General features: G+C 45.7%; 1 protein-coding gene across 1 annotated transcript; it reads right to left on the reverse strand.

Annotated features, from left to right (window-relative positions):
- Nucleotides 1-296: 296 nt before the first annotated feature.
- On the reverse strand, nucleotides 297-5,771 carry FAM170A (family with sequence similarity 170 member A). The gene is made up of 5 exons (XM_039244955.1): nucleotides 5,517-5,771; nucleotides 3,442-3,582; nucleotides 1,646-2,414; nucleotides 1,293-1,351; nucleotides 297-428 (listed from the first exon to the last, which is right to left on the reverse strand). Exons 1-4 carry the CDS (start codon nucleotides 5,584-5,586, stop codon nucleotides 1,345-1,347), a joined length of 987 nt encoding a protein of 328 aa, XP_039100886.1. The 5' UTR covers nucleotides 5,587-5,771; the 3' UTR covers nucleotides 297-428; nucleotides 1,293-1,344.
- Nucleotides 5,772-12,239: the final 6,468 nt, after the last annotated feature.

The raw sequence follows: 12,239 nt of genomic DNA on the forward strand, positions 1-12,239 counted from the left end.
GACACAACCCATGGGACAGTTTTTATAGCACCTGCTACTTACCGGCAACCTCTTCTGAATCCAGTGGAGTGTGTCATTTGTGGAATCCAGTCTTGTGAAGACAGTCACACAGAAGCCTAATCAACCCCGAGTGCTTCAGTACTGCTGCTGCTGGGAAAGGACTGTGGGTGTCCTTGGTGCTTATAGGAAACCTGGTTCATAGGCCACTACAGGGACAGAGGGAGGTAGGTAGGTAGGTAGGTAGACAGACAGACAGACAGACAGATAACTTCAATTAAAGAACATATCCAGGAAAGGTTTGGACAACAGCCTTTATTACATATGGTCTTTATATTTTCATGTGATGCTAGAGTGAGTGCCTGTTCCTTCATCTTTCTTCACATCATTGGCATTATGTCTGTGACTAACCCCAGGGTCCTTTCTTCTCCCTGGAATTGATTAAACAAATGAGGCAGAGCAGGAAGAGACGTGAGTTCTTTGAGCCAGAGTGACCCTTCACCTTTGGCTTAAAGCTCAGAGCCACACACACCGCAATGACTTTATTTCCAGACCAACTACAGCAAAAGAAAGGTTCTGGAACATTCCCAGATCTCTTAGGGGCTCACTTCTGTGTTTCTCCCCCTCCACACTCTGCTATCTCCCCAAGGGCTACATCTGTGGGTGGGAGTGAGATGCTGGCTCCAGCTGAATGCTCTCACACCTCATACCTCTGGTCCTGCTAGGTCCCCATGTCCTCTCTCCAGACCACTCCTAGCTCTTGAGGTTGCACTGAGCTATCTCAGCCCAGAAGGGCTGTATTTGCTGGCAGTATTTGCTCTTAGAGCTCAGGTCAGGCAGGGGGTCAGTGAAATAACTGCCAATCAAAACTCTCACTTTCTCAGAGCACCTGGGTGGCTATGTCAGTTGAGCATCCCACTCTTGGTTTCTGTTCAAGTCACGATCTCATGGTTTGTGAGTTCAAGCCCCGTATCAGGCTTTGTGCTGATGGCAAGGAGCCTGCTTGAGATTCTTTCTCTCTCTCTCTCTCTCTCTCTCCCCCTCCCCCTTCCCACTGCCCCCTCTCTCTCTCTTTCAAAATAAATTTTTAAAAACTAAAAAAAATTTTCATTCAATTCTCACTTTCTTGTTTAAGTAAATGGAGGTCAATTCCCTGGACACACTGAGTACACCTCAAGCTGATGCCACTGCAGAGCCACCAGGTAACCTAGTGAGGCCATGTAATTCCTCCACCTAGATTCCTCTGGGACCCCCTGACATCAGCTCAGACTACACCAACCTCAGGCCTTACTTACTTCTCCCAAGAGAAGGCCACACCATCTTCCAGGACCTTCTGGCTCATGAATCTCAATTGCTGTGTGGAAACCAGAACAGAGAAAGACGCTTCTTGGTTCAAGAGGAAAGGTGCTCTGTTAGCCCTTGGACATTTGCAGGACTTCCTGCAAGAGCTGAAAAGCTCAGGATAAATCCCCACTGACTGTCATAACTGTATCAAATGCCTGGACAAGAAGCAAGGGGCCCAGTCACCCGCCCGCCACCCTTCAGGTGTCCTTGATCTGACAAAGCCCCCCACTCTCCGTTCTGGAGACATGAGTGGATGGCAGAGACCAGTCTTGCTGTGCCCTCGGCACGCCCAGCCCCAGCTCACTTCTTGTCCTTTGGAGAATGAAACGCGCAGCCTGGGCACTGGCTCCAGGGTCGCTTCACGCCAGGGCTTTTCTGTGCGGGCTGCTCCTCGTCCTCCTTTTCCTCCGGCCTCTCCTTCCCCTCCTCCTCGTTCTCATCGTCCTCCTCCCCCTGGGTGCCCTCGGATGCGGCGCTGCCCGTCAGCTGAGCCATGGTGAGGTGGAACAGGTAGCAGCTGAAGCCCTCCCTGATCCCGTTCTGGACGTGCTCCTGGAGGATCTCCAAGGTGGAGAAGACCCGGCAGCAGGCCATGCAGCGGAAGCCGGTCTCCATGGTCACCAGCCAGTCGGGGGTCTTGGCCCTGGGTCTCTCCTCAGCCGCGGGCGAGCCTGGCGGGCTGTCTGACTCCGCCCGCTCGTCATGCTCCTTCTCCTCCCCGCTGGGCTCGCTGTCAGACAGCAGGTTTCGGGTGGACACATCTGAGGGGGGGGTACCTACCCGCACGTTCTCAGGAAGGGTCACCTCTTCCATCCTTGGCTGCTTCTCTAGTGAGTCTGAGGTCTCCTCTGTCTCCCAGGAGACAGCCACACCCTTTTGCATTTGTACCTGCATATAGTATATTTTCATGCCCTTTTCCTCTTTGTTTCTGCACAGAGAGGACACACAGGTCTTATAGGACGAAGGGGACGAGAAGGAGACATGGTGTGAGGGGGGAGCAGTCTCCCCTCGCTCCTGACCCTGGACTAGGGGTGATCTAGGCTGGGGACTGTCTCGATGTACTCTCCGGAGTCCTAGGAAAGGAAATTAGAGACATAAGAACATGCATGGGGCCGGCCAGAAGCTGAGGGAGCTTCAAGTGTGAAGACGTGTGGTAGGGGCGCCTGGGTGGCTTAGTCGGTTAAGCGTCCGACTTTCGCTTAGGTCATGATCTCGCGGTTCGTGGGTTCGAGCCCCGCGTCGGGCTCTGTGCTGACTGCCAGCTCAGAGCCTGGAGCCTGTTTCAGTCTGTGATTCCCTCTCTCTCTGACCCTCCCCTGCTCACGCTGTCTCTCTCTCTCTCCAAGAAATAAATAAAACATTAAAAAAAAAAATTAAAAAAAAAGACGTGTGGTAGAAGGCAGAGGGGCTGTGGTGTGAGCAGCTTGGCATTCATGTTCATATTCCAGGGGCAGGGGTGAATCTGGTGTCATCTACGGGCTTTGCGTGTGTGTAGGGAGGCAGGAGGGGCATCTGTATGCAGGGGTCTGGAGTCAGGTGGCAAAGGGTTGCAGAACGTGTGGGATGGTGGTGGGTTGCGTGTGCCATGAGCAGAGCTTGAGTTTCAGACACCATCGGTGTGTGGGTGACAGGGGGTCAGTGGTAGAGGAGATGGCAGTTGGGATGTGCATGCTGAGAAGGGATGTGTGTGGAGTGAGTTGTGCACATCAGGCGTGGGGCTCTGAACTGGATGGTCTTGCTCCAGGGCCAGAGGCCTATCATGAGGAGCTCCATCCTTCTCTGGAAGGAAGGACAAAGGCAAAGCCTCACAACTCCTCTGAAGGTGCTTAATCCTGTCCCGTGGCCCCACAGCTTGAGCCTGGACCTTTCTGGCCCTTGCTTCTTAACTTCCCAACTATGACTGCACCAGGGCTCACACTCTCCAACACAAAGCTCATACCCATGCTCTCTCAACAGCTATACCATCTTCCCAGGTTCCTCCACTGAGCCCTGATTACTTCTGATTGTCTTAGATTTATTTCTTCTCAGCTTCTCCTGGATCTGTGTACCTCCAACCCCTCACCCGAGGGGCTCCACATCCAAGGAGCCCTGAACACTTACCGACATGGATGAACTTGCGTGGAGAAGAAGCACAGGAGAAGTATTCAGAGGCAGAGGACACCTCCCCTACCCCTGAGTCCCAGCCTTTGGCCACCCCACGTGATCCAAGCTGAGGGGCATCTTCAGGGGACTTTGAGACTCCTGAGAAAGATAGGAAAGCCTCAGACATCCAGTGGGTGGGGCATGCGTGGGCATCATTCATCCATCCAACAAATATTAACCGAGCATGTGACCTGTGTCAGGTGTGGCAAATACACATGGGTCACTGTCTGGTCCCCAGTGGATACTCCTGCATTTAATTACTATCAATAATTATTTTGTTTTGTCTTTTTAGAAGTGCAGACCTGAGTAGTAGCTGTGAACAGGATGTCTGACATGTGAGAATAATGTGTATCAGCCAAACCTTTCACACACGTGGGGACGGTGTGGTGAGCAGGGTAGAAACACATGGAGTGTTTGGAGCATAGCATGTGTTCACAACTTGGGAATCGTGCGACATGTCACATTTCCTGATTTATCTAATATGGTCTGTATTTATTGTATGTGTTCTATCATTCATTTCTTCATTTCTTCAACAGTGTTCAGCTAGTATGTATCAGGCACTATTCTAGGCTCTGGCGATGCTGAACATTGTAGTAGAAGACAGACACTAACCAGACATATAGTCAAGGTATGATATGTCAGCTGGTGTGAGGGATACAAGGGTTCCCAGAGTTAGGAGACAACAGTGGAGGATGTCCAGTTAAATTTGCATTTCAGGTAAACTGCAAATAATTTTTATTTGGGAGTGTTCCCATGCACTATTTGGATCATGCTTATTTTTAGTGTGAGTACATACCATACAGTATCTGTGACATTCTCATACTCCAGAGTCCTACTCATATTCCAGAGTGTGGTGTAACAGGAGATGACTTTGAAATACATGGATCGTATGTAAACACAGAAGACAAGTGATATGCATATATACCTATGTGCTCTGTGTGGTTTAACAAAGTAGTGTGTGTGCAGATGTGAAAGTGTGTTCTGTTCCAAAATGTATATGGGTGAGTGACAGGAACCTTACAAGACAGACTTCACATCTAAGGACACTCTTCCCTTTCTCTCCACTGCTCCCCCTGCCCCATCACACACACAAAGGCAAACATATCTTGTCATATGATAAACATAGAACATTGCTTTCTCTGTCCTATCCCTATTTGATGCTGCTGTGTCAAAATCCGCCTCCTTTCCAGGCCTCCATTCCCAGGGCTCATCCCACACTCTTCAGGACCCGGGGCCTTGAGGGAGCTGATGGGCTCTAATTTGGGGCAGAAGGCTCCAGCTAGATCTCTGGGGTGGGCTCCATTCGGTCCCGCCTCCTGCATGCGATCACCCACCTTCTCAGGGCAAGCTACTTGTTTGCATGCAGTCACCATGTACCCTGGGAAGTAAATCCGAGACTCTCAGAGCTCCCTAAAGGTCCCTGCCAACATTTCTCACCTCCCTCCATCTGGGTGTGGTCTGTGAATGACCCCTCCCTTCCCCTGATCTCCTCAGGAAAGCCCACACCTGCAGATTCACAAACTCCCATTGATCAACTGGTAAATTCTTCCCGCTAAAGGAATACGATCTCCATGCTTTCGGTCTGATGCCATCCCTAGATCATCTTCTGCACAGGCATGTCACTTCTCAAAATGCTTTTGAGCAAGACTTCTCTTTCCTCTTCCATGGGTTGATCTGTATCAGAACCCTTCACACCCCACACACAGGGACCCCAAAGGAAGATCAAATAAAGAGGATAAGAGAGAAAACACAGGGCTGAGTCTGGGCCAGTACCAGTCTATCACAGCTCCAGGCCTGAACAGCCCCAAGAGAGAAGTCCTCAGACTGGTAGGAATGACTCCCTGGCTTCTAGGGGGCCACCTGGCCTTCCTGTGCCATCTCACACCACAGGGGAACCTCAAGACTAACAAGAGGCATCTGCTGGCTGCTACCAGGTCTCTCCCTCCCTACACGAGCTTCTCCATCCCACCTTCCTGGAGGAGACCCAGGCTGGTGGCAGCCTTTGTGCCCCAGATGAGGTGACCAGCACATACCTCCTCCGTGCTCGGCCGTTTCCTGGGACTCTTCATTTTCCAGATGTTTCCTCTTTTGTCGCTGTTTCATAGTACCAGCTACAGAAGTTTCTTAGAAGACACCTAACACCCAGCTTTTCTTTTTCCCTGCTGGTTGGCCCTTCTTGACTCTCAGGAAATTCGATGAAATGGCCCAATACAAAAAAAAATAGTCAAGCCCCCTAAATGGCTGAGGATGTCAGACTGGCCAGAGAACCAGCAGCACTGCCCAGTGCTCGCTGCAGCCCAGGGCTGTTAAGGTTCAAAGGTCACCAGGCCCACAGCAGGGTTCTCTGACCTCACTGATGACGTCAGAGCATTCTGGGGACCATGATCTCACATGGTCTTTACAAATGCGCAGACCCCATTTTCAAGAACCATTCCTTTCTCCCAATGGAACCTCTCCTGTGAATTCAACTCACATCTTCTTAAGAGTGATAGGATATTTTGAGATGTGAATCTATTCTTGTTGAATTTTTTTTCTTTTCTCTTTTTATTTTTTACCCTTTCCCTTCTGTATTCAAGTGGGTAGCAGATTCTGGGTTCACTGGCCAGAGGAAGGGCACGCAGGGCTGAAAACAGCAATAACTTGCTCATCATCTTGGTTTTTATTTCTAAAATCCCAAACTCCACAGAAAAGAGAGGATACTTGAGCAGAAACCTAACAGAAGCAGGATCTTTGTAATTATGTACTTGCTGTCTTCTCTGACTAGATTTGTAAGATCTAGGTCGTCACAGAGAGGTCTGTGGATCATGGAGGAGAAGGAATCTCTAAAGTGTGGTTAAAGGGTTAGATACGGCAAAAACTCTCAGACCAGATGGCTGTGTTGTGCATATGAGCAGAGTCAACCTTTCCCATCCATGGCACAAGAGTCACCAAACCTAAAGGAAACATGGTAACCGAGTGGATGGACCTCTCAGCTACAAGTCTGTACCCCACTGAACAGTAACCATGCTCTCACCTCAACCCCCATGACTGTGGCTCTCTGTGATTTCCAAAGAGGGATGGGTAGAAATCCAAACAGGACATCAGCAGGATCAAGGCTTAAAATACAAATTAAGTGGAGTTACAAAAGCAATTTCATACTATTTCTTGCACACCTCTGCTCGTGGGCTGAAATGTGTACCAGTTATAAGCGGCAACCCATCTGGATCCTTCTGATCCCAGTCTAAAATGAGAGACACCTCCTTTTGGGGCAGTGGCCACCGTCCAGTGGGAGTACTGATGCGCAGGAATGAGGTGAACTCCCAGAAGTCCCACTGGACAAAGGGGAGTCCAAATCTGAAAGGCACTGTGGAGCATCATGGTCTCCAAGCAGGGGGAGTGAAAATAAGACAAATACCCCCTTTGCTGATGAGATTCAAACTTCCTGTTTCTTGGAGAATCCCTAGGTAAGAAGGGGCAAAAAGGACTTTTTAAAAAACTTTTGTGGTAGAAATTTTCCAGCAAACAATAAGAAATCATATGACGGGGATGTGGTTCCATGGACCCATCATCCAATATGAACAATTATCAATATTCTATCATTCTTGTCCCATCCACCACACCCCCTTCCTCACACTACACACATAGAGCTTTCTGTTCAATTCTTTTAGCTTAGATGTTTGGGGGAGTGGATGGGGGTAGGGGAGTACTGTATTTCAAAGAAAATCTCAGACATTATATCATCTCTCACGAAATGTAGGAGTATTTATAGCCAATAGATAAGTTGTTTTTTAACCAGCATTATCATTATCTCATGCGACAAATTTAACCACAATTTCTTTATATCACTTTATAACCAAGCCATACTCCAATTCCCATAATCCTATCAAATATCTTTTTTATACCACATTCATTAAAATAAAAATCCAGGGGTACCTGGGTGGCTCAATTGGCTAAGTATCTGATGCTTGATTTCTGCTCAGGTTATGATATAGTTCATGGGTTCAAGCTCTATGCTGGAGCTTGCTTTGGATTCTCTCTCTCTGCCCCTCCACAATTGTGGGCTGTGCACACATGCTCGCTCTCTCTCGCTCGCTCGCTCTCTCCCTCTCTCCCTCCCTCCCTCCCTCTCTCTAAAATAAACATTTTTTAAAGAGCAAAATATAAATCAAGATCCACACATAGCAACTAGTCAATGTGTCTTTTAGTCTGTGACAGCTCTTCCTACCTTTTAGGGGGCATTTATTTGTTGAAGAAACTAAATCATTTATCCTGTAGTATTTTCTGTTGTTTGGAGGTGGCTGGTTGTATTCTTGTGATGTCATTTAAGATGGTCTTCTACTATCCATACTTCCTTCCAAACAGGCAGTTAGAGCTAGAGAATTAATTAGACTTTAATTCAGTTTCTTGTTATTGCAGGATTATTTTATAAGTGGTGTTGTGTGCCTTCCTATTAAATCACAAAATAAACACAGAAGGTTGTCCTGTTTTTAACGGTGTTGAGATTGATCAGTGGGTTCCAATGCTGTAGGGTTAACCCCTCCACTATAATGATCCCATTAGCCTTTCAATACATAGAATTAGTAGCCACTGATGATCGCTACTTCACTAGGAGCTGAAAATTCATTAAGAGTGCTAATCCCTTCATTCCAAGGAAGATAATTCCCTTCTTTTCCCACTGCTCCCATTTTGCCCCTCCCCTCCAACAGCCATCAATTTGTTTTCTGTATTTATAGGTCTGTTTCTGGTTTTGTTTATTTGGAAGAAGGAAGATTCTTAAGGCATGCTTCTTAGATCCAGAATTTCTGAAACAAGCAAACTGCTCTTCCCTAAAGAAAAGATGATTCCAATGGTACCAGTACAGATTCTCCATGCAGGGACTAATGGGCTTTATCACAGGAAGGCAGAGCTAGGCTGGGACGTGTTTTACTCATTCCTTCATTTCTTCATTCTATAAATGCTTATTGGGTCTCAACTATGTGCCAAGCTCTCTACATCCTGCGGTTGAACAGTTATGAACAAAACAGACAAAAGAATTTTCTCCCAAGGAGTTTAATTCTAGAAGAGAAGACAGATCATCGTTTCAAAAACATCAAATATGTAGTAGGTTAGATATCAACAAATAGCATGAAGAAAAATAAAACAAACTGAATTTGGGTCTAGAGGAAATGGGTTATTTCTATTTTAAATGGGAAGTCTTTACTAAAAAGATCCCTTTTCAGTAAGACCTGAGGGCAATAAGAAAGTTTAGAGCTAAGGTTCTATTTTCCACACAAAAAGAAGAGGTTGGAGTCCTGGATCAAGGGTTGCTTGGCCTGATAGACTATCACAAAGGAAGCCAGTGTAACCAGAACCGAGAGTCGCAGAGAGTGGTAAAAGAAGAGGCCAGAGACGTAATGAGGGACCAGATAGTAAGCTATAGTCAAGACCAGCTTTTACTCTGAGTGACATGGGAAGTATGAAAAATCTTGAGTGAGCAATTACTTTTAAAAAAACCATTCTGCTCTGATAACAATAGCCAACTGAGAGGCAAGGGCAGAATCAAGAGAACAGGGGATCTAGGGATGCCAGCACGGCTCTGTCAGTGCAACTCTAGATCTCAGGGTCATAAGTTCAAACCCCACATTGGGTGTGGCGCCTACTTTAAAAATTAAAAAAAAAAAAAAGGTATTATTGGTCCCACTGCAATTACCCAGGAGAGAGATGATCCACAAGATGAAAAATAAATAAACTAGGCTTCATGAAAGCTAAAACCATTTGCTATGTGAAAGGTCTAAGGCAAGCCTATGAGTACAAAGGAAAGGGAAAACAGAAATGGCAGACTAAGTGAGAATGGTCCAAGTAATTGCTCTGTCATTGTGGATTCTTTCCATCCCCTGCCATCCATTCATCCATCCATCCATCCAACCATCCGTCCATCTGCCAAAAGCATATCTCAACCATGGTGACCAAGGTGGAAGCAAAGCCTAAAAGGACAGACCAGTAGCTGCTGAGATTCTCAGGGTTGGAGACAACTTTGATGCTTGTGAAATCCAATCTCCAATGGTAATCCAATTCAATGGTAACCTTGAATTTCCTCTGCAATGTGTCTACCAAAAGTAGTTACTTGTCTCATATTCCAACACCTTAAAGGCCCACGAATCCAACATTTCCACCCTTTCCTCCCAAAAAACAAAACAAACAGCAAAAGAACAACTCTCTATATTTGGGTGGGGATAACAGAAAACTCTTCCTTGTGATACAGAGGTGCTGTTTTGAAGGGGCACATGCACCCCAATGTTTACACCAGTGCTATCAACAATAGCTGAAGTATGGAAATAACCCAAATGTCCATTGACAGATGAGTGAATAAAGAAGATGTCGTGTATATATATACATATGTAGTATACACACACACACACACACACACACACACACACACACACACAATGGAGCATTACTCAGGAATCTAAAAGAATGAAATCTTGCTATTTGCAACAACATGGATGGAACTAGAGGGCATTATGCTAAGCAAAATAAGTCAGAGAAAGACAAATATCATATGACTTCACTCATATGTGGAATTTAAGATAGAAAACAGATGAACAGAAGGGAAGGGAAGCAAAAATAATGTAAAAACAGGGATGGGGACAAAACATAAGAGACTCTCAAATACAGAGAATACACTGAGGGTTGCTGAAGAGGTTATGGGTGGGTGGGATGAGCTAAATGGGTAAGGAGCATTAAGGAAGACCCTGTTGGGATGAGCACTGGGTGTTAGGCATAGGGCATGAATCACTAGAATCTGCCCCTGAAATCATTATTGCACTATAGGATAACGGACTTGGATATAAAGTTTAAATGTATATACAAGAAAATTCTTCCTTGTAAGGACACATCTACTTTCCCAGAGGCTGCTGTTTCCAGTTGCCTCACTTGGGGCCACAAAGAACAAATCTATATCCCTCTTCCATTAAGATGGTCCTTCTAATTGTTGAAGACTGTTACCTCAGCCCTTCAATTTTTTTCTTCAACAATAGGCCCCTATTCTTACAAACATCCAGAGTACATTTTCTCTTTGCCATTCATCTTTCTCCTGAAAGTGTCCTAGTCACTTTTTGCCCTGATGTGCATTCCCCAGAACTGAACGCACTGTTTTCCAACTAAGCTCTAACCAAGACAACGGGAAAAAGGGTTCTTACGTCCCCCATTATAGATATCTCTCGTAAGACCAGCTTTTTGGTAGGTTGTGTCAAACTGTTCGTTCCTACTGAACTGAGCTGACCACTCTGAAATAACCATGCTACAATTCAAAACCATTATTTTTTAGCAAGTAATATAGCCAAATGGTATCCAGACCCTTTCTGTCCCCCACCCAAAGCCACCCATAAGCCTCACTCCACAAACACAAAAGCACAATAAATGGATGAAGTTTTCTGTTTTGCACATTCCTTTTAAAAACCTGACAATTATTTGATTTGCCCAAGATTCTTTAAAATATCTCCAGGTCAAAAAATAGTCATCTCTAAATGTTATGCAACTTGATGAGCTGACAGCATAAACCTTTAAATCCCATGAAGGGACACCTGAAAAGGTAAACCATTCAATGTCAAATGGCATCCTGCCTAATTAAGAGCAGAATGTCAGGGAAAGAAGTACCTGACCTCCGGTCAGTCTTTAGAACTACCTGACTTTGAGTCAGAGCCGCGTTTATCAAATGATCCAGGCAACTTACTCTGAGCCTCAGTTTCCTTCCGGAGAAATGGAGATAATCCTCCTACCCTGCCATGTCCTTACTTAAAGTGCTGGATATAATGCCTGGTCTATGGTAGATAAACATTAAGTGGCATGTTTCCCCTCAGAGCACAGATTATTACTAGTTACATCTTATTTGTCTTAATAGATTAGTATCCTTGAGAGAAAGGGACAAAGTCTTACCTCTCCTCGTACCCCTCAGAGCCTCAACACCTAGCATGAGTAGACACAAATTTCTTTCTTTTATTTAATATTTATTAACTTATTTTGAGAGAGAGAGAGAACATGCACAGGTGAATGGGGGAGAAACTGAGAGACAGAGGGAGACCGAGAATCCTAAGCAGGATCCACACTATCATGCAGAGCCCAACGCAGGGCTCAAACTCACAACCGTGAGATCATGACCTGACCAGAAATCAAGAGTCAGACGCTCAACCAACTGAGCCACCCAAGCGCCCCGTCACGAACTTCCTTCTTGAATATAAATGTGAGCATCTGGCTTCAAATTCATTTCTACATCACACAGAAACAACTGCATTTCTATTCTGAACTCTCAGTTCTACCAGGGATATTTGACAATTCCCAGGAAGTATCTAAGGTTACCCATTACAGAAGAAAAAAAAAAAAAAAAGACTCCCCTCAAGTCTCAGGCACCCATGGTCAAATGATGCTTCAGGTTTTAGCTTTTTGGAAAAACAGATTGGCATTGACATTTTTAATATTTTTAATGTGTACCTAGTTTTAAGCTCTATTTCTCTCCTAAAGTAATGACGTTCCTAGACACGGCTAACACATGAGGAGCAAGAGGAAATTGCTGGGGAAAGTCAACATCTGATATATTCGATTTCTGACCTATGGCTCAGGAGGCAAGAGCAAAGTTTTGTTGGTCTCCCGCGTCTACCCTGAGCAATAAAATTCAGAGAGCTCACTCCCACACAGCCTCAACCAGGTTGAGGTCATTGTTACTGTCATGGCTTCGGCAATTTGAGTGGGAGAAGATGAGAATTCCGAAAGAGATTTATTTACTACAAAGTATCCCAAATATC

Source organism: Hyaena hyaena, unplaced genomic scaffold (genome assembly GCF_003009895.1).
Source record: "Hyaena hyaena isolate Hyena2069 unplaced genomic scaffold, ASM300989v1 scaffold_250, whole genome shotgun sequence".
Lineage (NCBI taxonomy): Eukaryota > Metazoa > Chordata > Mammalia > Carnivora > Hyaenidae > Hyaena > Hyaena hyaena.

Bases quoted from the DNA above. Each gene is read 5' to 3' on its own strand.
- FAM170A (XM_039244955.1), bottom strand. From the start codon at position 5,586: ATGAAACAGCGACAAAAGAGGAAACATCTGGAAAATGAAGAGTCCCAG. The intron at 3,583-5,516 runs GTATGTGCTGGT...TATCTTTCTCAG, and splicing joins AACGGCCGAGCACGGAGGAG to GAGTCTCAAAGTCCCCTGAA. The intron at 2,415-3,441 runs GTAAGTGTTCAG...TTCCTTTCCTAG, and splicing joins ACGCAAGTTCATCCATGTCG to GACTCCGGAGAGTACATCGA.